Genomic DNA, 25,409 nt, shown 5'->3' with positions numbered 1-25,409 from the left:
CCCCAAGCCAGAGGAAGCCGCTGATTGGGCAGTGTGGCCGTGGCTAGGGGATTGGGTGATTGGCAGCAACGCCTCGGGACCGCCAAGCTGGAAGCGGGGTAGCAGAGGAAGACGCCTCGCGGCCTCGCGGCTTAGGTGACTGGGGCTGGGTAATCGGGGAGGCGGTTGGCGTGGGGTCGAGAAGGCGACCCGGGCCTGAGGGCAGTTGGAAGCCCTAGTGACAGGGCAGGAGCTGAAGGAGCCGATTCGTATTTGCGGGGAGGCTGGCGGGCTTTGTGGGCTGGTTGGGTGGCTGCGCCGCGGCTGAAGGGAGGTGGCGAGGTTCTCCGGCCGCCGGGGCGGTTGAGGTCGGCCCTGGTGGAGGAGAGTGAAGTGAGCAGAATTGCGGTGGAGGCTGGGGTTCACCCAGCCACCCATTTACCCGACATCTGTCCACTCCCCCGCCTTTGGAGCCCGCCGCTCGCGCCCCAGCCGTCAGGCGGCGGTTCCCTGGGGTGTTGAGTGAGCTCTTTCCCGGGACTGGGCGAACGGGACTCCGAGGCTGCACCTCCCGGCCCGCCCTCCGGGATTCCGGGAGGAGGAGCACCCAGCTGGCCCGCCTGGTAGGTTTGCAGCCTCACCTGGCTTGTGTTGCGGTTTGACTTTTTGCCTCCCGGAACTTCCCAAAGTATCTTTCTGACCAGGACCAGGATTTGCATTAAGCCCCAAAGAAACGATCGACCTTTGGATATGGAAAAACATGTTTTATTATGGAAATCTGAATACCTGCAGAGGTGGTGAGAGGATGGTGTAAAGAACTCGGCACCCGTCTCCCGGTTTCGTCAGTTACCAATTCGTGGCGGGGCTTGCTCCTCCTCCCGGAATCCCGGAATTAATTTGAAGTGCATCCTAGCTATATCATTTCATCTCTTTTTCATATTTCTACGGCGTTGCCGTGACCAGCCATCACGCTTTTTTCCCCAATCGTTTGCTTTTTAGAGGTGTTGTGTAAAACAAGGCACACGTTGAGGTTTCTACATCGCTGACTTAGTTTATGCTGCAAGAATGTGGGCAGTTCTCCCACCGGGCAGTTTACCTATCCTCTGCTCAGGTTTTCAAAATCACTGAAAACAAACAAAGGTGCCCAATAATCCAGTCTTGGAGGTAGCGTTGCTGGTTTTGAGCAGTAATAATTGTACTGGTAATTTGTTTGTGGAGCTCTTAATATGTTTGAAGCACTTTGAAATTGTTCCTACCTGTTCATTTAATTTTTTTCAATAGTTGCGTGATATCCCATTTTACAGATAAGGGAAAAGAGGCTTAGAGGAGTTAAGCAATTTCCCTAAGGTCACATTAATATAAAGGGTGGGGGGCACACCTGGGATTTAGGATGCTAACCCTAGTCACTGCAAAGCCCTTGCTCTTTTAACCATAATTGAACGTCTTAAGAATTGTGGAGTAAATGTAAGTGTGGAAAATTATTTCCATCGAGCTACACATCAATAATGGGGAAAATCCTGGAAGTTTACATGAGTGCAATAGCCATATAGGTATTTTTGTTTCTTTGAAACTGTAAATAGTTAATACAATTTAACTTAAACTTATGAGCAATGGATATAATTGTAGTTCAATAAGTGCAAGTATTAATTTTTTTAATAGTATATGCCAGTTAAAGGGGTAAAAATATATACATCAGTGAATAGTCTCTATCTCCTTTGGCACTTAGCATATATTGGCTGTTTATCCTGAATACTTTCATCTGTATCCCTCACCTTTCCAATCTCCTGCTAAGACAGAATCTTCACCCAAACAGTATTAGAGAAGTAAGGAACCAGAGACAGCTGGGCTTATTCAGAGGACAATAGGGAAGACCACTTGAATAGGAGTTTAGGATTCCTACTGTAGGGGAATAATTCAGAAGTCTAGAAGGTTAGGAACTTGAACAAAGAAGTGACATGGTCACAACCATTTCCCCTGAGACCTGACAAGATTAGTGAGTTGACCCGGTGAATATAAAGGAAATAAATATGGGTAACTGGTGAATTTATAGACATAAGTAAAGGAATGAACACACCCTGAACCCGAAAGCATGTGCCCCTACCAGGAATTGATCCCAAGATCCCTCAGTCCACGGGACCACGCTCTAACCAATTGAGCCACATTGGCCAGGGCTGTAGTCTCTTCCATTTTTGCCATGGTGACATTTGTGGGGCATTCCTTTTTAACCAGAGTCCATTCCCTCGATGTCTACAATATCACCTTCCTTGTAGATTTGTACGTATGTGGCCAAAGAATCAACTTCATGTTTTCTAGAAGGCCTAAACCGGGTACCTCTCCTCTTGATCTTTGTGTTAGTCTTTTTTGGCAAACTGCTGGAAGATGGCAGTTTCAGCCAAAAAGAAGCCTGTTCTGGACCTTTATAATGAATGTACCTGTACACAGACACACACATATAGATGTGTGTGTTTGTGTGTGTGTTTGTTTTTTTTTTTTTTTTTTACAAAAATAAGATCATAGGCCCTGGCCTGGTAGCTCATTTGGTTAGAGAGTTGTCCCCTTACACCAAGGTTGTGGGTTTGATCCCTGGTCAGGGCACATACAAGAATCAACCAGTAGCCCTGGCTGGTGTGGCTCTGCTGCTGGCCTGTGAATCAAAAGGTTGCTGTTTGATTCCCAGTCAGAGCACATGCCTGGGTTGCAGGTCAGGTTCCCGACTGGGGGCATGTGAGAGGCAACCTATCAATGTATCTCTTGCACATCAATGTTTTTCTCCCCTTTTCCTCCCTTTCTTTCTCTCTCTCTAAAACTAAATAAATACAATCTTAAAGAAAAAGAAAGTCTACTATATCCAAAAAAAAAAAGGCATTAACCAATGAGTGTCTCTATTCCCACTTTGCTGAAAGTTTATTATAAATGGGTGCTGGATTTTGTCATGCTTTTTCTGCATCTTTTGATATGATCATATCACTTTTATCCTTCATTTTGTTTATATGGTGGTGTATTACATTAATTGATGAATATTGTGCCAATCTTGCATCCCAGGAACAAATCTTACTGATCATGGTGTATGATCTTTTATGTATTGCTGAATTTAGTTTGCAAATATTGTGTTAAGGATTTTAGCATCTGTGTTCATCAGTGATATTGCCCTGTGATTTTCTTTTTTTGTAGTGTCTTTATTTGGTTTTGGAATTAGGATAACGTTGGCCTAGTAGAATGAGCTTGGGAGTCTTCCTTTCCCTTGAATTTTTTGGAATAGTTTGAGAAGGAGAGGTGTTAGTTCTTCTTGTAATGCTTGGTAAAACTCACCTGTGAAGCCATCCAGTCCAGGGCTTTTGTTTGTTGAGAGTTTTTTAGATTACTGCTTTGATTTTATTAGTTGTAATCATTCTCTTCAGATTTTCTGATTTTTCTTGATTTACTTTTTGGAGATTGTTATGTTTCTAGGAGTTTCCCCATTTTGTCCAGATTGTCCAATTTCTTGGCATACAGTTGTTCATAATATTTTCTTAAAATGCTTTCTATTTATGTGGTGTCAGTTGTTACTTGTCTTTCATTTCTGATATTTATTTAGGTCCTCTCCTTTTTTTTTTTATAAAGCTGGTTAAAAGTTTATTAATCTTGTTCATCTTTTTAAAGAACTAGCTTTTAGTTTCATTAATCTTTTATATATGTATATTTATATTCTATTTTGTTTATTTCTCCTGATTCTTATTATTTCCTTCTACTCACTTTGGGCTTTTCTCATTGTTCTTTTTCTCATTCTTTTAGATGTAGGGTTAGATTGTTTATTTGAGATTTTTCTAACTTCTCGTGGTAGGCCTATAATGCTATGAATTATCTTAGGACAGATTTCACTGTGTCCCAAAGATTTTAGGTTGTTGTATTTTCGTTTATCTCAAGGTACCTTTTGATTTCTTCCTTGATCTCATTGCTAACCTATTCATGGTTTTAGTAACATGTTATTTAGCCTCCATGAGTTTATGTGTTTCCTAGTTTTTTTCTTGTAATTGATTTCTATTTCATACCATTATGTCAGAGGAGATGCTTGATATGATTTCAATCTTGTTAAATTTCTTGAGACTTATTTTGCATTTTAGCATGTTGTCTAAACTAGAAAATGTTCCATGTGTACTTGAAAAGACTGTATTCTGCTGCACTGGGGTGAAATGTTCTGAAAATATCAATTAAATCCATCTGATCTAGTGTGTCATTTAAGGCTGCTGTTGCCTTGTTGATTTTCTGTTTGGAAGATCTATCCATTAATGTCAGAGGGTCAAAGCTCTCTCCCTTTATGTCCGTCAAAATTTGCTTTGTCTATTTAGGTGTTCCTTTGTTGGCTGCATACATGCTTACAAGGGTTAAATCAAATCCTTCTGTTGGATTGTTCCTGTTACCATTCCGTAGTGTCCTTCTTTATCTCTTATTATAGTCTTTCTTTTAAAATACGCTTCTTCTCATGTAAGTATTGCAACTCCAGCATTTTTTTCCCATTTCTATATGCATGAAATATCTTTTTCAATCCCTTTAGTATTAGTTTGTGTGTCTTTCATTCTGAGGTGGGTCTCTTGTAGATGGCCTACATATGGGTCTTGTTTTCTTTTTTTCCTCGCCCAAGGGTACGTTTATTGATAACAGAGAGAGAGAGACATTGATTGGTTGCCTCCCGTATGTGCCGGACTAGGGATCAAACCTGCAACCTAGCTATGTGCTCTAACCGAGAATTGAACCTACAACCTTTTCGTGTACAGGATGATGCTCCAACCAAGTGACCATCCAGCCAGGGCTATGGGTCTTATTTTCTTATACTATTCAGCTACCTTATATCGTTTAAAAATTTTTTTTATTAGAGAGAGGAGAAGAGAGGGAGAAACAGAGGGAGAGAAAAATTGATGGGAATGCCTCCAAGCAGGAACCTGGTCTGCAACTCAGTAGTGCCCTGACCAGGAATCGAACTGGTGACCCTTCTGTTTGCAGGCAGTCCTCAATCTACTGAGCCACACCAGCCAGGGCTAAGTGATTTACATTTAAAATGATTATTGATAGGTATGTATTTATTGACATTTTTTATAACCATTTTTTTTTTCTTTCTTTCTTCTTAAAGAAGATCCTTTAACATTTCTTGTAACACTGGTTTGGTGTTAATGAACTTTAGCTTTTTCTTGTCTAGGAAGCTCTTTTTGCTCCTTCAACTTTAAATGATAGCCTTGCTGGGTAAAGTAGTCTTGGTTGTAGGTCCTTGATTTTCATTACTTTAAATAGTCTGTGCCAATCCTTTCTGGTCTGAAATGTTTGTTGAGAGTCCATCAGCTGACAGTCTAATGGGAGAAAGTAACTGTTTTTCTCTTGCTGCTTTTAAGATTCTTTGTCTTTAACCTTTGCCATTTTAATTATGATATATCTTGGTGGGGGCCTCTTTAGGTTCATCATTTTTAACATTCTCTGCTCTTCCTGGACTTGTGGGCCCCCCCCCCAAATTAGAGAAGTTTTCAGCCATTATTTCTTCAAAAAGGCTCTCAATACTTTGCTCTCTCTCTTCTTCTGTACCTCTATGATGTGGCTGTTGTGTTTCATGTTGTCCCTAAGGTCTGTTAAACTCTCCTCATTTTTAATTTTTTTTCTTTTTGTGCTCTCATGGGGTATTTCCAAGTATTTTACCTCCCAAATTCCTGATTCAGTCCTCTGCTTCATCTAACTTACTTCTTTCTAGTGTATTCTTCATTTCTTTCTGGTTCTTTCTTTTGGTCTCTGTGTCTTTTATGCTTACTATCTCTTGTTTAAGTTCTCATTGAGTTTATCCCTCCCTCCTAAGTTCCTCAAGCATCCTTATAATTACTGTTTTGAATTTTATATCTGCTAGATTGCTTGCCTCCGTTTTATTTCTTTCTTTCCAGTGATTTCTCCTATTCATTTATTTGGGGCATGTATCTTTGTCTCCTCATTTTGTCTGCCTATGTTTGTTTGTTAGGTAGATTTGTTTTGTCTCCCAGTCTTGGTAGGGTGGCCTTGTATAGCTGGTGTCTTTTAGGACCCAGTGACAAAGTCTCTTGGTCACCTAAGTTGGGTACTCCAGAAATGTGCCTTGTGTGAGCCCTCCTGTTGTGGTTGAGTATGATCGCTGCTGTCCTGTCCATGCTTCCAGTCAGCCCTCAGGGTAGATGACTGTGAGGATGGACCTCAACCACAATTTACAAGCTGCTGTATGGGTGCTGACCACACAAAGAGGAATTCACCTCAGCAGGGTCTGGTGCCTGCCAAGGTTTCCCTTTTGATTTGCTGCTTGTGGAGCTAGTTGGATTTTGCTCTGATGTTGTCCTAAGCTTTTTACTGGGTGTATTGGTCCTGGGGCCTCTTGGGAGGGGCTCCGGTGCAGGGCAGTTTTAGATGCTGCCTATGACTGGCCCTGCGTAACCTATTTGGAACTACAAAGTGATCCACAGTTTGTGGCTGCCTCTGGTGGGCCTGGGTGTGTGTGGGAAAGGTCAAACTGTGCATCAAGGCTGGTTTACACCAGCACTAAACCTGGAGGCAAGCCAGCAAAAGGCCCAAGGCACCCTGAGATCCACCTCCATCTACCTCCGCCTGTCAGCTTCCTGTTAGGCTCGGTCACGAAAAGAGCTTTTTGGTGGTACGTGAGTTTTGTAAGGTATATTCTTAGTGAGTCACCAGATAGGAGTGAGTGGTATTCAGCAAATTGATACAGATTTAAACTTGATGCCAGTGCTGGGTCTGAGTCCACTCATCAAAAGTCACAGGGTCTACCAAGGCTAGTGGACACCCGCCTAGTGCCCACAGACCATTGTGGTGGAGTGGGATCTCCGGAAGTCATCACGGTGCAGCCAGCAGTTTATCAGGCCCAAACAGACTAAGATTTGGCCATGTGGAAGGAAGGGTCTACACCAGTTGGGCATGTGAGGAAAAAATTCCCCCTGTCCTAGAGTCATGCAACTCAGTTTGTCCAGGATTCTGCTCAGACCTGGAGAGCCTAAGCTCAGCAGGGCAGGGTCACTGGGAGACAGGAGTGTGGGGCTAGAGGGTCCTGCATGAGGAAGTGGTTCTGTTCAAGCTCACAGAAGGAGGGGATTCTGGCCCCAGAGCCACACCACTCAGTCTCTGGCACCCCCATAGTCTGCTCAGATGTCTACATGCCAGACACAAACAACTGACTCCTGCAGAGCATGAATTTTGCAGGGCAGGATGGTGGGACTGTTGTATTCCCTCAGGATGATGCCATATGGAGGGGAGTGCTCCACTGAAAAAAGATGGCATCAGTGATGTGGGAGAGGTACTCAGTCCCAGGACTCTGGCGGCTGTCCCTTCAGCTTTCTCTGTGGAGCCACACAACCCCATCTCTCTTTACACAACTCTTCTACTCTGAGCCATACTCCCTCCACTGGAGCTCAGGGAGAGTAGCCATGAATATTTTGTGTGCTGGCCCTTTAAGAGTGTATCTGGGTTTCTCTCTGACTCCCATCTCTCCCTAGCCGAAATGATTTTCACAGCCAGATGTTATGTGGCCTCCTCTTTTTGGATATCTCTCCTAAATCAAATACAACAAAACCAAAAATAAACAAATGGGACTACATCAAACTAAAAAGCTTTTGCACCACAAAGGAAACCACCAACAAAACAAAAAGTCAATCTACTGGATGGGAGAACACATTTGCAAATGATATATCCAATAACACGTTAATGTCCAAAATACAGCTTTTTGGATAGCTTTCCTCCAAAAAGAGAGGAAAGGAGAAAGAGAAACATTGATTTGTTGTTCTACTTATTTATGCATTCATTGTTTGATTCTTGTATGTGCGCTGATCTGGGTGATCAATTGCGCAACCTTGGCATATTGGGACAATGCCCATCTTTATTATTTCCCTTCCTTTACTCACTTTGGCTTTGTTCTTTTTCTAGGTTCCTTAGGTGAAAAATCAGGTTGCTTTTTTGAGATTTTTCTTTTTCTTGAGGCTGGCCTGCATCACTATGAATTTTCTTTTTAGAATTACTCTTACCATTTCCATAAATTTTTGGATTGTTGTGTTTTTATTTTTATTATTCTCTGGATATCTTTTGATGTTCTTGAACTTCTTAACTCATCAACTTTAGTAGAATATTTTTCCGACTTCACATGTCTGTGTTTTATCCAGGAGTCTTAGAACTGATTTCCCCTTTCATATCTTTGTTATCAAAGAAGATGCTTGATATGATTTCATTCTTCTTAAATTTATTAAGACCGTTAGGCAGCCTAATGTGTTGTCTTCTGAAAGTGTTTCACTTGCAGTCAAAAAGAATGTACATTCTGCTGTTTTGTGATGGAATGTTCTACAAGTGTATATTAAGTCCATCTGATCTAATATGTCATTTAAGGCCATTGTTGCCATGTTTTATTTTCTGTCTGGACAGTCTACCCATTGATGTCAATGGAGTATTAAAGTCCCCTATCACCATTATATTACTGTTGATCTCTGCCTCCATGTCTATTAATATTTATATATGTAAGTGCTCCTACATTGGGTTACGATATTTACAAGAGTTCTATTCTCTTGTTGGATTGGTCAGTTTATCATTAAATAATACCCTTCTTTTTCCCTTGTTACAGCCTTTGTTTCAAAGTCTAATTTGTCTTAAGTATTACTACCCCAGCACTTACATGAAATATATTTTTCCATACCTTCATTTTCAGTCTGTGTGTCTTTCAGTTTGAAGTGAGTCTTTTATGGGCATCATATGAACAGGTTTTGTTGGTTTTTAAAATCTAATCAGAGTCTGCATCCTTTTTTTTTTAAATCTTAGCCCAAGGAGAGAGAGGAGTAAGGAAGGAGAGACACATTGATCAGTTGCCTCTCATACATGCCCTGACCAGGGACTGAATCTTCAATTTAGGCATATGCCCTGACTTGGAATCAAACCTGTGACCTTTTGGTTTATAGGACAACACTCCAAGCAACTGAGCCACCCCGGCTAGGGCCAGACACCCTGTGTCTTTTGATTGGAGCATTTAGTTCATTTACATTTAAAGTAATTGTGGGTGTATATGTAGTTGTTGCCACTTTATTGTTTTCTGATTATTTTGTTCTTCTGTTTCTTCTTTTTCTCTCATACATTGATGACTTTCTATAGTGATTTGTTTGGATTCCTTTCTCTTTATTTTTTGCATATCTATTTTGTGGTTACCGTATGTACCAAAATGATGTGTTCTGGCAGTCTGTTTTAAGTTGTTGGTTGCTTATGTTTGAACATGTTCTTAAAGTCTACCTTCTTTTTACTCATCCTCTCATTTTTGTCATATTGTACATCTTATATGTATGTGTGTGTATCCCTTAATTTATTGTATTTGCACACGGTCATACTACTATTCTGTATTTTAAACATCAAACTAGCGTTATGATTGATTAATATACTAGTTTTACTGTTTGTCTTTATCAGTGAAATTTTTTCTTTCCTATCTTTTCTTATTTTTAGTTTTTACCCTTTCTCTCCCCCTTAAAGGAGACTTTTGAACATGTTAGCTTTGTGGTGATAAACTCCTTTTGTCTTGGGAAACTCTTTATCTCTCCTGAAATTCGGAATGAGAACTTTGCTGGGTAGAGATATTATTGGGTATAGGTATTTTCATTTCATTACTTTGAATATATGTGCCATTACCAACGTTTTTGTTGGTACATTTGCTGGTATCTTTATGTGGTCTTCTTTGTTCATAACTAGCTGCAATTCTCTTGCTCCTTTTATTATTTCCTCTTTAACTTTTGATATTTTGATTATGATGTTGATGTGGACCTCTCTGGGTTCATTTTATTTGGAACTCTGTGCTTCCTGGACTCGTATGTTTATTTCCTTCACCAGATAAGGGAAATTTTCCTTTTTTTTTTTTCCCCTTGAATTAGGGTTTTTTCCTTTGAATAAGTTTTTTATTCTCTACTGTCTCTTCTGCTTCTGTGACCCCTATGATGTAAATGTTGTTGCATTTGATGTCCTAGATGGTCCTTAAACTGTTCTCATTTCTTTGGATTCTTTTTTCTTTTTGCTGTTCCCTTTGGTAGTACCTTGTCTTTCAGATCACTGATTTGTTCTTCTAATCTGCTATTAATTCCCTATGGTATATTTTTCATTTCAGTTATTGTAAACATTTCTTTCTCATATTTTCTGTTTCTCTGTTGTTCTCACTCAATTCACCTATTTTTGTCCTGAATTTGTTAAGCATCCTTATAACCATTGTTTGAACTCTTTATCTGGTAGATAGCTTGTCTCCATTTTGTCCTACTCTGTTTTGGAGTTTTGTCCATTTATTTCATTTGGGACTTCTATGTCTCCTCATTTTGGCTGTATCTCTGTTAGTTTCTATGTATTAGGTATATCTGCTAGGTGTCTTAGTATCAAAAGGGAGGCCTTATGTAGAAGGTGTCCTATGGGGCCCTGGGGTGCAGTCCCCTTGTTCACCAGAGCTTCAGGGATGTCCCCATGTGGATTGCATGTGCCCTCCTTTTGTAGTTGTGCTGAGATTGCTGCAGGCACACTGTTGGGTGGAGTTGTCCCTTAGGCCAACTGGTTGTGAGTATGGGCCATAACTACAGTGGACAAGCTGTTGTGTGGGAGCTGGCAGGAGTGGGAGTTGCTCTAACGGAGCTCTGGTGCCATTTAGGGCAGCCTGTCAGGTTTCTGGGTTGTGGAATTTTTAGGTGGAGTCTGGTGTGGTTGCAGGCCAGGCGTGTCTGAATTGGAGCCTCTTAGGAAGGGGCTATGGTGTGGCTGAAGCTGGCCTTGGCCTGCTGTGGCTGTGCTGGACATGGGAGGGGCTCTGGGGTTGGCTGAGGCCAGCCAATGATGTCTGAGACCAGTCACTGCTGTGCAACTCTTGGGACCTCTTAATAGGAGTGATTGTGCAAGCTTTGGCTGGTCACTGCTTATGCACGGCATGTAGGTGCTGGGAGAGGCTATGATGAAGGCCAAGACCAGTTACCACTTGTGCCAGGCTTATGGCCTCTTTGTAGGAGTTATGATGCAAGTTGAAGCTGGTCACTGGTTGTGCCAGACTCGAGGCCACTTGATTAGCACTATAATGCAAGCAGAAGTTGGTAACTGCTGTGCTAGGCTTGAGGGTGTTTGGGAGAAACTGCAGTGTGCACCCAAAGTTGGCTGCTGCTTGTTCGTAATGTCTGGAGCTGTTGGAAGAGTGTCAGCCCAGCAATTGGAATACGCTGATGAGGGGCCTCAGGGAAACTACAGGGCAGAGCAACAGATGTTAGCCAGGTTAATGGAGAGTAACAGATTTTGTACCTGCCTGCACTGGTCCAGCTAGGTGAGAGAAAATCTCAACAAAGGGATAATGGCATCCGCCAGCACCTCTGTCCCCTGAGATAGTTCCCACCAGTCTTTGCCCCTGCTGCCCTAGCTTGAAGTTACTCACTTGAAGTCCTCATATGACCCAGGCACTTCTTAATCAGCTTCCTATGTGGGAGCTTGGAGCAAGTAGGTTTGTGCGTGAACCCTTTAAGATATGATGATTTTCCTAATTTAGGTGATTAAAAGTTTTGTTCTCATGTTTTGGTGCCAGTTGAAGAACTTTCCCTGTTTCTGATTTGTAGTTTACCAGCCCTACAACAGAATCTAATATGTGCTTGTAAAGTTAAAATAGTGGTTAGATAGGTGAGTGAGGAATGAATATCTGCTGCGTAGAGGTCCAAAAGAGCTCTTGAGATTCTGCAAAAGTTTTTTTATCTTGATGTGGGTGGTGGCTATACAGATTTATACACATAAAAATTCATTAAGCTAGACACCTATAGTTTGTGTACATTAAGTTGTATCTCACTTTTTTCAAAAAAGGTATAGGTTTTTAAATTCTACATAAAATCATCCTTTTTCTCTAATTTTTTTGTCAGTCATTTTCAGCTTTGATATTATTTTTAGCTCTTTACTCTTTTTTATTCCCGTTAACTCAACAAAAGCATTCTTACAGGCAGTACTAGATATTGGTAACATTAAAATATTAATGAGAGCTCAAAATTCTAGTAACGACCATTTTATAGTTATCAGTAAAGCATATATGCCTGGCAATGCTTAGAATCTGTTACATACTATCATCTGTCATTAGGGCCTGGCTCTTTTTACACGTTTCACCCAGTGTCTAGTATATTTGTAGCACCTTTATTTTTTCCCTGCATCCTCTGTAGTTCATAAAATTCTTCTCAAAGTGTAAACGACACACTCTTTTTTTAAAACATATTTTATTTTTAGGGAGCAGCGAAGGGAGGGAGAAAGGGTGAGAAACAAAAATGTGAGAGAGAAACATCTATCAGTTGTCCCTCACACACGCCCCGACTGGGGACCAAACTGGCAACCCACGCCTGTGCTCTGACTGGAAATCAAACTGGCTACCTTTTACTTTGCAGGACAGTGTCCAACCGACTGAGTCAGACTGGTCAGGGATAGACTATAAACTTTATATCACTAAGTATTACTCTTTTGTTCAGCTAGATTTTTTTGTTGTTAATGTTTAAGCAAGACTGCCTTGACAGGTAAGCAGTGCACTGATTTATAGGCTGGTGTGAACTCCTTGTCCCATTGGAGACCAATCGTTTCAGTAAACTGGTTTATATCTTACAAGTTAACAATTTAATTCTATTAAATATACAGTATATTGACAGGGAGGAGGTGAGTGGCAGGAGTTATAGTGTGCAAATGAGTGTGAAAGGACTTTTCTCCTAGTATCTGAATTCCTTTTCCATATTTCTAGAACTCCTTTATTTTGGGGGGTGAGTGGCAGAACCTCCTTATAACTACAGTTGAGTAGATTTAGCCAAGCAGATGTCACCAGTATGGACAGCAGCAGAGCCCGTGAAACTGAGGAGCGGGACGAGGTAGATTCTGTCCTGTCAGGAGTGGCAGTAGTGGTAGTGTCTTTCCAGGACCAGTTCTGTTGCGGTTCTGGATGTGTTTCCTGGCTGTGTAGCCTATAAGTCAGGTTCTGGTAAGATTGTTATCTACTACCTATCTTTTCGTAAATGTATTTCCTGCATAGCCACAAATAGGTTTTTGTTGTTTCCAGCTAAGAACCCTAAAAAAAAAATACTTAAAAAAATTGTACCGTTAGTTTACTCAAAGTTGGTTATAAGCAGAATTTATTTTCTCTTAAGTAAATTTACAGTTTTAAAATGTTTTAGACTAGACTTATTTTGTGAGAAATGTTGCAGACAGTAAAAATTCTGAAACAATTATTTCAGCCCTGGCCAAGTCGGTCAGTTGGTTGGGGTGTTGTCCCATACACCAGAGGGTTGCGGGTTTGATCCTTGGTCAGGACACATACCTACATTGTGGGTTTGGTCTCTGGTCAGGGCATGTATGGGAGGCAACTGGGTAATCAGTGTTCTCCTCTCTCTCCCCACCTCTCTAAAGTCAATAAAAACATCCTCGGGTGAGGACTAAAAATAATAATTATTATTTTTATTTCATTTTAATATTTGTATTTTAAAATTTCAGTGTGTTTTATGGACCATGTGCTGCTGTGTATGCCTGAAGTACTTAAAATGCAAGTTTGGAGAGACTGCCGTCTAAATGCTTGGCTGGATTAAGCGCCTAATTAGGATGGTTTTTCAACAGGTTGGAGTAAAAATGGAATCGGTGAGTGCTCAAAATTCATTTTAAAATCCAGGCATTTAAATCTTTTAAGAATTTTTTTCTCAGAAAGTGAAATGCATCTATATATGACCAGTATTTTTATATGAATTTAATATGTTTATATACTGTTTGATTTGCTTACTATGTAAATGGTAGAAGAAAACTTTTACCTAGCATCCAAGCAAGGGAGTAACTTTCTGGGTTACACTGAAAATTTACCAATATTCATTTGACTGTAAAAAGCAATGCATTTGTCAACAAACAACAAGTTCTGGGGAAGATACGGAGAAAAGGGAACCCTAGTACACTGTTAGTGGGAATGCAGACTTGTATAGCCACTGTGAAAAACAGTACGGAGTTTCATCAAAAAATTATAAATGGAACTGCCTTATGACCCAGCAATCTCTGGGCTTCCTAAACTTCCTGGAATTCTTTTTCCTTTAGCAGCTGGGGGAAGTTCTCCTTTATTTTGTTTTTAAGTAAGTTTTCAATTTCTTCCTCTTCCTCTTCTCCTTCTGGTACCCCTATGATTCGGATGTTGGTCCCGGAGGTTCCTAAGCCTTTAATTTTTTGAATTCTTGTTTCTTCATTCTGTTCTGGTTGAATGTTTATTTCCTTCTTTTGGTCCAAGTCGTTGATTTGAGTCCCAGTTCCTTCCCTTCACTGTTGGTTCCCTTTATTTCACTTTTCCTAGCCTTCACCTTTTCTTCTATTTTGCAACCATACTCAACCATTTCTGTGAGTATCCTGATTACCAGTGTTTTGTACTCTGCAACTGATAGGTTGGCTATCTCTTCATCACTTAGTTCTGTATTTTCTGGAGCTTTGATGTGTTCTTTCATTTGGGACGTATTTTTTTGTCTCAGCACACCTGTTATGTAGTAAGGGGCGGAGTCTTGGGTATTCACCAGGGCTGGGCAACCCATGTGGTTGTGTTGTGGTGCTGTATGTGGGGGAGGGGTCCAAGAGGGAACAATGTCACTTGCTTGGCTCTTGGTTGGCTTCAGCCACTTGCTCTGCTACCCACAAGTAAATTGGGCCCTTCTGGTGCTGATTCCTGGGTAGGTGGGTTTGTGTACATTCTAGGACTCTATGGGTCTCTCCAACAAACTCTCCTGTGAGGCTGGGAGTTTCTCCTGCTGAAGCAACCCCACAGGTATCTTCAGTCAATGGTTTTGAGGCTTTATGTACCCTCACTGGAACCGTGGGTAGCGTGATTTGTCTCGCTCCCCAGTTGTTCCTCCCCGTTTAAGTGCACACAAATATGGGACCGCCCTGTCCACCAGCCGCCACCTTTCCAGGTCCGCTAGCTGCCACCTTGCTGCAAGTCCTCTCCACCTTGGCTACCCATGTCCACCCTGCCTACTGGTCTGGATGAATGTTTTTTCTTTAATTTCTTGGTGGTTGGGCTTCCCTACAGTTTGATTTTCTGGCAGATCTGGTTAGTTTTTCATTTTTAAATTTGTTGTTGTCCTTCTTTTGGTTGCGAGGAGACAAAGTGTATCTACCTATGCCTCCATCTTGGCTGGAAGTCTGGATTCTCTTCTTGTTCTGATTGGTTGTTTTTTGCTTCCTTCTGTTCCATATAATTGATTTGAATCTTTGTTTCATCCACCCACTCTACTGTGTTTTCCCTGTAAATTGTTCTTTATTTCAATTGGCCTATCCTTCCTTTCTGACTGGATCTTTTTTATGCTGTTGAGGGCCTTACTGAGTTCCTTGAGCATCCTTATAACCGGTGTTTTGAACTCTGAATCTGATAGATTGTTTATGTCCATTTTGTTTACCTCTTTTTCTGAAGTTTCAATCTGTTCTTTCATTTGGTCCATGTTTCTTTGTCTCCTCATTTTGGCCACCTCCCTGGGTTTGTTTCTCTATTAGGTAGAGCTCTGTGTCTTGGTAGTGTATCTTAATGTAGTAGGTGTCCTGTAGGGTTCATCCAGTCACCCAGCCTCCCCTCTCATCCAAGCTGGGAGCTCAAGGTACACTCTTGTGTGGGCTCAGTACACCGTCCTCTTGTAGTTGAGCCTTGGTTGCTGTTGACAGATCAATGGGAGGGATTTATTCAGGTCAGTCAGCTGCAAGGAGCTAAACTGACCACCAGCCTCTGCTCTCCATGGAATATCAGCTGTGCAGGGGCAGGATGGTGGTGCTGTGATGTGGTCTGTAGCTGTCCAGTGTGTGCACTGGCCATGGGGTTTCCCAGGTGGTGCAGGCTAAGGACAGCCTCGCCTTATGTGTTGCCCAGGGAACCCAGCCTGAGATGTAATGCAATCTGAGATGGCTGCCACTTGTGCTGGGCTTGGAGAATCCCAGGTGAAGCCCAGGTGTGAATCTAAGCTGGTTGCTGCTAGCGCTGGGCCTGGGGCTCACTGAGGCCAGCTGTTGCTCGTTTGAGAGGATTTAGAAAGTTGTGAAGCATGAGCCAACACCAGCCATTTTTATGGAAAGGCAGCTTGGGTGGGCCAGTAAATTGGGTGGGGCAGAGTCTTGGGGATCTCCAAGGCAGGTCAAACAGTGTTAGGTTGATGGAGTCTCAGATATAGCACCAGCTTGCTGGCTCTAAATCGGGAAGATTTAGAAAAGGGACAATGGCCTCTGCTCGCCATTGAAAACGCCGGTGAAAATGAGTTTGACACCCCTGGTCTAGGAGAATGCTGTCCATCAGCGCTCCCACTTTGATTCCAGACACGTCCGTTTCTCCCTATGTACCACTGGTACCTTTCAAACTGCTACATCAGTGCTGGAGCTCAGAGGGAGTGACTAAGTAGGTGAGTCTGTGTGTGGGTTCTTTAAGAGGAACTGCTTGGGACTCTAGAATTTTCTTCCACTGACTCAATCCTGCTGATTTTTGCAGCCAGAAGTTGTGGCGATTATCTTTCTGGCACCAGAACCTTGGGCTGAGGGACCTGGTGTGGGGCTAGGACTCCTTGCTCCTGAGATATCCCTCCTGAACTTTTACCCACCACACGTGGGTGAGGGACCAGCCTGTTTTGAGTCTGTGCTCCACCTCCCAGTCTGGATGGATGTGGTTGCTTTTAATTCTGTAGTTGTCAGACTTCCATTCAGTTTTCTGACTGTTCTGAGTGATGGTTGTTTTGTATTTTAGTTGTAATTTTGATGTGGTTGTGCAAAGAAGTGAGGCATGTCTGCCTACGCTGCCGTCTCTACTAGAAGTCACAAAAATACAGGGTCTGGCACAAATAACATCCCTTTTAAATTTCAGTCTTTTATTTCAATTTTATAAGCATGTAATTTTGTAACATAACCATATCACACTCAAGCACACCATATGACATTTTAGGTGAAATGTTCAAATTAAAACTATAAATTATCTCACCCATGGTAATACCCTACCAACCACACTCAAGCAGACGTTACTTCTGCCAGGCCCTGTATTTTTTTAAATAGAGGATTCAAGAATAACATTAAGCTAATGTGATTCTTTTAATCTCAGTATTTTATTTTGAAAGAGTTATAGCAAATATCGAATGTGTATTAGTAATATATTTCCAGTAATACCTAAAAATGATATTTTTTTTCCTTTTGTTCTTTGAAGGACGTGAATGTAGCTGGGAGTTCAGTGCGAGGAAGAAAAATTGAGGAAGTGTTACCTTCAATTAGGGATTTTGAAATTGTCACGGGGTTTTATCTTCCTGTCTCTGCCACCCTCCTTTCAGAACAAACTTTGAATTTTCTCCTGACTTCCTTGGAATTAAGAATTTTTCTTTGTTGGGTCTTAGACTCCCTGAAAATTTGATAATGGTATTGATATTCTTCCCAGAATAATGTTATATACACATACCATTTTGCATGTAATTTCAGGGATATGTGACTCAGAATAAGAACCCTTGCATTAATATTGTGTATAAATACTATATATCGAGAAAATATCTGTGTTTAGAATTAAATTTATACTTTGTCCTGCTAAATGGTGTGTCTCAAAGAATAGTGGAGATTAAACCAGTCTATAACAAATGAATTACCACATAAAGCTTGAATGCAGTCATCGTGATGGGACAGATGACAGCTTCAGACTCCAGTTTCACACTTCAACACTTCTACAGTAGCATTTCACAATGTTAAAAAATAAATAAATAAATTGCTTTCCTTCTGTCATCCTCCTCTTTGCTGTCATCACTTTCAAACACTGTTGCTAAACGTTACGGACCATCACTACTAGACACAGACCACAGACATGCACACACAGATACACAGATTCATTATTAGATTATTTATCAGTAATTCTTATATATGTTATTATTTCATTGCTTCTTAATGGAATTGAATTCTTACTAATGACATCATATTGTCTGGTAATGACATTTTTCTTCCTTGCCCTCTCTCTTACATCTGAAAAAATACTAATAGGAGTTTATCTTTAAAGGAAATCTTTGCTTCTCCTAACAAGTATACTGACAAGACACAGTTCAGCCACCATTAGAGTAGGAAATGCACTTGGGTCGTATAGCCTCACCGTGTACAGATGGTGACTGTTCAGTACCATCTGTTCATTATTTCTTCACAGCCGTTTATAATTTCTTCCTCTCCATGAGGGCTGAAAAGAAAAAAAAAAATAAAGACCAAGTTATAGAGTTCCTGGAAGTTAGCTGCTCACTTTTTTCTATAATCCAGTAAAGGTTATGGCTCTTCTTTGTAAATATTCCAGTCATTAGCGTACATACACACTTCATATTTCTTTGTGCTACTGCTTTGCAATTCATAAGTAACAGAAGAATAACACTGTGTTAGTCTACTATGTATACTTGAAAAAACAATCACATAAAGCAATCTGTCTTTTACTTCCTTAAATTTTGTATAAATCCAAATAGTCTACTTACTTCTTATATGTAAAAGCTCAATCTGTGTTCACTTTCTCTTGTGTTCACCTGGAATTCTTTTCTTCTGATAAGCAGATGGGAAGGTGATAGTTGAAACAGCCCCGAAGCATGAATAGCAAGGAATTCTAAAAGCTGGCATAAACATGAGTCCCTGATCTTGGCAAATGCTTTGTAAATTTTTGTTTGTGAGCTTTTTTTTGCCTTCTTCATCTCCAGTTAAGATCTTTGTTTACTGGAGGAACAAGAGATTCCCTTCAGACTATGTAGTTGTCATATTGTGATGCATAAATAGTGTTCCACTACTCCTGTGTCCTTGAGTTTTGACTTGTGACTAAATGGAAGACTCAGAAAAGGTATATATACTATTGCCCTATGGATCTATATTTTTTAAGATTTTATTTATTTTTAGACAGAAAAAAAGGAGGGAGAAAGAGAGGTAGAGAAACAGCAATGTGAGAGAGAAATGAACTGTTGCCCCCCCCCCCCTCGCCCTCAGCTTGGGAGCTGGCCTGCAGCCCAAGCATGTACCCTGACCAGGAATTGAAATGACAACTCTTCACTTTGCTGGATGGCACCCAACCCTCTCAGCCATGCGGGTCATGGCTATCTATGGATCTATTTTTAAAAGATCAAGAGCTATTAACATGTATAAGCTAAAGGCTGCTTAAATACTTTTAGAATCACCATATTTTGCTGTGTATAACACGTACTTTTTTGCCCAAAATTTTGAGAGAAAACTAAGGATGCACATTATACATGGGTAGTACTAATTCCATATCTATGTAGATGTTTTTAATTATTTTATTTACGCTTATGTGTTAATAGTGTAACTCTAGAAAGCAATAACGATATCCATGTGCAAAATAATACTCTGGAATACAATAATCGGTTTCTAAATATAAATAAATAAATAATTGAATTAAAAAATTGAAACAAGATTTTTTCCAGAAAGTTTGGGCCAAAAACATGGGTGCACATTATACCTGGGAGTACACAATACCCGGCAAAATACAGTGCTTGCCCATGCTTTTTTTTTTTCTTGACCTCTTATGTTAACTTTGTAAAACTATAATGCTTCCCATTGTCCTTTAGTGAGAGATGTTTCTCCTTCTCTTAGTCCCCATGTGTTATTAACAATATTCATGCGATAATCCGCTGTGTGAACATCGGTAGGCATAATTTGAGTTCCTGAACTATACAGATAATTCCTTTCAAGGCATCAGAGTAACTTTGCCTCTGTGTTCTTAGTTTTTCATATTTCAATACTGATGTCTTATCTTTCTACTGACCAATTTTCCAGTATGTACCATCTTTTTAATTTCTGTTTCCAAAACAAGGGGTACAGTTTTGTTGGTTATAGTAGCCAGTTGTAGGTTATAGGAACTCTCCCAGGTAACAGTGAGTAAAACTTGCAACATCATGAGGGGAATTATATAACAGCTGAGGCAGATGCAAGAAGGATCATCTATGTTCCCCCATGATCCTCACTTTAACTCATACTGTTATCCCTAAATTGGATTTGGTTGCTAAAATATAAGAAGTCAGATTGCATCTATGTTCATTTTATGAGTTGTTCATGTTTTTTAAATGGTCTAAAGGTCTACTTTGGGTTATGTATTGGAGGCGCCACTGTTTACAATAACAATTATTACTTTGTCATACTGTTTATATTAGAGTAATTCCATGCGTCACACTGTTTATAATTAATTTCATTCTTTAAGTTAGAATGTCCATGGAGTGACTTTAAGAAGGGGTCAGTGTCCATTGCTTAGAATACATTTAATCTGGTTTGGTACTTACTTAGTTTTACAATATAATTGAATGTTAAAGTTTAATGAATGCAATATAATAGTCATATCAATCTCATTCTTTTCTTTTAAAACTGCTTTTAATAGCACACTACCTCTCTTTACCTCTTCTTCTGTCTAGGCTTTCAAGTGTAGCACTCAAAACAGATGGATAGTTTTTCTCTTTAAGGAAAGATCATATATACTTGGGGAGAAGTTTCAAGGTACAGCTTGTAATGATTTAACACTGTACGTGTGTGCTTTTTGTTTGTTTTTTTGCTTTGGGGGTTTGTTTCTGTTTTTGCTTTAAGCATAGCATAATGTCCTCTGTGTATTATGATTTCATCTGTGAAATTTTGCTCATCGGGGCCACCACTAGTGCATTTTAGTTCCTTTTTGTAAAGTAGGAAAAGGGGCCTTTTCCCTGGGGACAAGGCCTCACAAGAAAATGTAGTGCAACTGAATTTTGACCCCTGCTCACCCTTGGCCAGGTGTTCTTGTTTAGCAAACAAAAAGGGTGGTGCAAATTCAGATTCTGAACTTTATACTGATTCGGATTTGTTCTGAAAAGTCCATTATAGGAAAAGTAGTCATAGTTTTAAAAAATGTGTATGTATCTAAAATTCTAAAACTAAAAGTATAGCAGAAGAGATAAAGGTGTTTCCTTTGCAGAATAGTGGGAAAACCTAATAAAAATAGGTAACATTTTCACTTCAAATATAGGATTATTTTACAAGTGCTAGTTAAACTTTTCTATTAAACTTTATTTCATAAATGGTAATTAGCCATATGTATTCTTTATTTTTTTAAATGAGAAATATTAGCTTATTTCCCATAACATTTAAACATTCTGCTCCCGTAATTAACGTGTCAGCATGTTATGCAATTAAAATTATCCACTTCTTTGTATTAGAGTAATATAAGTTATGTAATTAAACTTTTGTGTTTTTCTACTTCTTCAGGTACTTTGGTCTGGGAAGCCATATGGTTCATCTCGAAGTATTGTAAGGAAAATTGGTACTAATTTATCTCTGATCCAGTGTCCAAGAGTTCAGTTTCAGGTATATATATTTCAACATTTTGTATTAATGTATTAAAAATATAATTAGACAAAACAGCTTTAATAGTAATTTTTTAATCTTCCCTCCCATTAATGCCACTATCAATAAAATAAGAGAGGATAAAAACCACACTAAAGTCTTTCTAGTCTTAGTTCCTTTGTGAAGTGATTATTCAAGATCTTTAAGACATTTATCCTTCTTAAGAGTACATATGTGAGGATTTAGAAGCACATAATAAGCCAAGCAGTTAATTCCCAGGTGACCTTGAATGTAGTAGCCCTTGTATTACTTTATGAGCTTCAGGTACCACCATTATTTTCTTTAGTTATTACACCTTCCTCTTTGGACAACAGCTCTGTTCCCCTAGTTTATTCTTAGATGTCTCTGTGCATGCCATGTAACTTGCTTTTTCCATCTTCGGTTTAAAGCAAATCATTAATTGTGGGAACTATTGCCTTGGCAACAACAGTGTTAAGACAAAGAGGTAATTGTGGTTCTCTGAGCGAGGTGATAGTGAAACCTGAAATTAGGAATACTTTTGAATGCTCAGGTCTTAGTAGCCTCTACTAGCACCAAATCAGGGGCAACTCTACTTTTTGCTTGGAGATAAACTATTTTCTTGCTTTGGGCTTTTGTTCCTTATTACTAATACAGTGTTAGACAGTACTCCATAGCTTTGTTCTTGTTTTTCATTAATTCCATACAACAGTTATACACAAAACCTTTTAGTTCAACATTTAAGAATATAAAGTACAGCAGATCTCTGTACCAATTTTAAATAATAAATTAGCATATAAAATGTGGATGATACATTTAATTTGTAATTCAAAAGTTCAGAAGTGCCCCCGTGAGCTTATTTGATATTATGTCATATTCATAAATCACTCTTGTTGGAAAGTGGTAAAAAAGAAAAGTATGTTTCTAAGTAAGTGGCAGCAATTAATGTTTGTTCAATTTGACTAAGAAATTGCTCATTGTTGTGCTATAGTCCTGCTTACAAATTGGCAAAACCTTTGTGCATCAGTCTAGACAGGTTAGAACTCTCTAAGGAGTAATTATCATCAAACTATAGGCTTTCAAAAAATAATGAAAACGAGGAGGTGTGTGGTAGTGAGTCTCTAGCATAATTTCTGAGAATTTAGTTTATTTAGAAACAAATTACTGATTTGCCACCTTCCTTTAAATAATTGTAACTAAGGCTAATTAAATTTTTTCTGATTTGCTCAGTTCTATCAAAATTTTCTTTTTATCAACTTAAACTAGTGGCAGAATAACTTGCTTCAACATTTGTATTCATGTAGCTAGAGACATGTAATAGGACATGTAGGTAATCTAGCATCTTTGATAGCAACGCAAATCTGCCCTGACAGTCAGTTGGCTGAAGTACTAGAGCCAAGTACATTTCCTTGGAAGGGTTCTCTGTCTCAGTATTATTAGTCACATAAAAGATTATGAGTAGAAAAAGACTATTAGTTTAGTACAGGAGCTACATTTGAAAAGAGATCAATTAACATATGGAGAGGAGTAAAGTGAGAGAGAGATTATAGTGGGAGACGGAAGACACTTGTTTATAGTGAGATTTTTACTTCCAGGCAGTTTTGTGGCATACTGAGTCTGTAAAGTGGGTATTTTATCTGCTACTTAGATATTTTAAATCTGCTATTTTTATTCTGTATCTTCTACTTTTAATACATCTATCAGAAATATTAAACATGTAGAGTCTTCAAAAAATCTAAAGGATGCATTTTAGAGTAGTAAAACTGAAAATGCATTTTTGTTTTTTCTGGCTCATTTTGGGGTGCGGGTGGGGTTGATTGATACGGAATATATTTGAACTGTCTAGAAGTCCAACATGAGTAAATACTACTATAGAAAGTCTAGAACTAGGGAACGACTGTTGGACCAAGGGACAGTGTTTCTTACCTTCCTAGGTTATTTTGAGAGAGAGACACACACACATGCATACACATGTTTTTTTCCCTCTTGTTTCTCTGGTCCCTTCTCCCTTTTCTTCTTCATCCTCTCTCCCTCAGCAACCCCCATTCTAGGTGTTTCCTGAATAGAAAGCATTAATACTCAGAAACATCAGTGGTTTGAGTGTTGGCTAGAATATTTAATGAAGTGTTACAGCCTTTAGATTAGTGTTCTTCACACAGGTACACCTCTTGGCTTGCTGGTGTCACTGTGTGTCGTCGTAATACAATACGGAAATTCTGTTTTCAAATTTTCTTACTATGGTAGGAATTGGTAGAAAAAGAGGAATAATTAAGTCTGTGAGGAAAAAAGCTAGAGGTTGTTATTTTACTGTGTTAATTTTTAAGAAAGTAGGTTTTGTATTCGCCTATAAACAAATGGTGATAAAACAGACTGCGTCTATTTACTGTGACACCCTTTTTGCCAAGAAACTGAGAACATCCGAGTACCAGTGTTTATTTTATGAAAAGTCCCATGAGAACAAAGTTACCTCTTTTAATATTTCATTCTAAGTATTTTAAGTTTTGTGCATGCTATGTTTTTTTCTTTTATTTATTTTATTAAATGAATCAATTTCATTAGTATAGTTTTATATTTCAGAGTATTTGAAATTATCTGAAGTTACTTTAGTAAAAGTCTTGAAATATAATTGAATTTTAAATGATTTAACTTGTATAAAATGTTTAGTTGAACTACTTAAAATACTACTACTGCTGAATTTTTGCTCTGAATGAAATGCTTTCCCACACTTCCTGAAAGGAATTTGGATACTTATAAATGATTAGGCACTAATTTTATTTTTAAATTTTATAATGGCCATGATTTTAAAAAAAAAGTTTATTCCTTTCACTGTTTTTTTCCCCCCTACTAAAAATAGCCATGGTAGGAGAGGACCTTGATGGAACCTTCAGTAAGTTGGTCTTTTCTTTTTCAAACTTCCCGTTAGTCATCCATCCATGCATGGCAACCGTGGCGTCTCAATTGTACCTCAGGGATTCCACATTGTCGGTCCCCTTGCCTGCACTGGTACTTAACAAGTGCCCTGCCCATCCCATGCTTATGTTACTGAGTGTACATTTCCGCAACAACTGAAATGGCCTTTGTTGTTGTTGTTGTTTTAATCTTTGCGAATTACTAACCTGTCTTAATAGAAGCCATAAGCATGTACCACAGGGACAAACCAGTTGATGAAAGGGGTTTATCAGCTCAGAAGGCTTATGAAGCATATATATATTTAATGACATATTTTAACACAAATTCTAAAAATTGTATCTTGTGGCAATATTTGTAATTATTGTTTTGGTCAGGTTATATCCATTTACAAATGTAAATACATTAATAAGTAAATCTCTTTGGCCTTTTAAATCATTTCCTTCATTTAAAAGTTTTCCTTTTCACTTAAAGTCTATTTCAACCTGTTGGAAGTGCTCTGATCATTTTTTAAAAATTATTATTCATGACCCTCTGGCTTGAGACATTATAACAAAACTTAAATTTAATTCAATTAAATTATATTTCCATTTTTTCATGGTAAATTTCAGAACTTTTATGCTTTCCTTTGTTGTGTTTATTTCAAAATATTCTGTTCTTTATGTGTTTAACATTAGCTAGTGAATTCTGTTCAGCTAGTTCTTTCACAGTTAATATTTTTATTTAAAAATCAAGAGATTTATAAGGATTTTCAAAAAATGTATTTTCAGCATTATAACAATATATCTATAAATATCCATTTTAAAATATTGCCAGATTTAGCACAAATTTGTTACCTCTTGTCCTTGTTCTGTTTTCTGTTCCTATACTTTTAAAAAAAAACAGACCTCTTCAAAAAATTTGGCTTTTAATGCTTAAATTCTAAATATTTTCTTACTGTTTTAGGATGACCAGAGGTTTTTAAAAAACAAACTGCCTCATTTGACTTGTATATTAAATATTGAATAAGTTTACATTTTAATTCAGTGATTGTCATACATTATTTGGCAACATATGCCATAACTACATGGTCCCTTTCATGGGGACTTTTAATGGAAATGAAATTGAAGCTGTCTGTATGTTTGTAATACTAAAGCTGATGGTTTTTATTTAGGTGATTAAAAAGTTTTATTCTGTCCTGGCTGGTGTGGCTCAGTGGATTGAGTGCCAGCATGCGAACCAAAGGGCCA

The 25,409-nt window shown here is 39.0% G+C and overlaps 1 protein-coding gene across 1 annotated transcript in view; it reads left to right on the top strand.

Moving 5' to 3' along the window:
- The window catches only part of MTFR1 (mitochondrial fission regulator 1), a 40,527-nt gene continuing 15,118 nt past the window's right edge, over positions 1-25,409 (top strand). The window contains exons 1-3 of the mRNA XM_024572100.3: positions 1-135; positions 13,450-13,590; positions 21,178-21,276. Coding sequence (XP_024427868.1) covers positions 13,525-13,590; positions 21,178-21,276 — 165 coding nt within the window. The 5' untranslated portion in view covers positions 1-135; positions 13,450-13,524. The remainder of the gene's footprint in view (positions 136-13,449; positions 13,591-21,177; positions 21,277-25,409) is intronic.

This window comes from Desmodus rotundus, chromosome 8, assembly GCF_022682495.2.
Source record: "Desmodus rotundus isolate HL8 chromosome 8, HLdesRot8A.1, whole genome shotgun sequence".
NCBI lineage: Eukaryota > Metazoa > Chordata > Mammalia > Chiroptera > Phyllostomidae > Desmodus > Desmodus rotundus.
The sequence above is the reverse complement of the archived record's forward strand: the minus strand, read 5'-3'. Positions and strand labels throughout refer to the sequence as shown.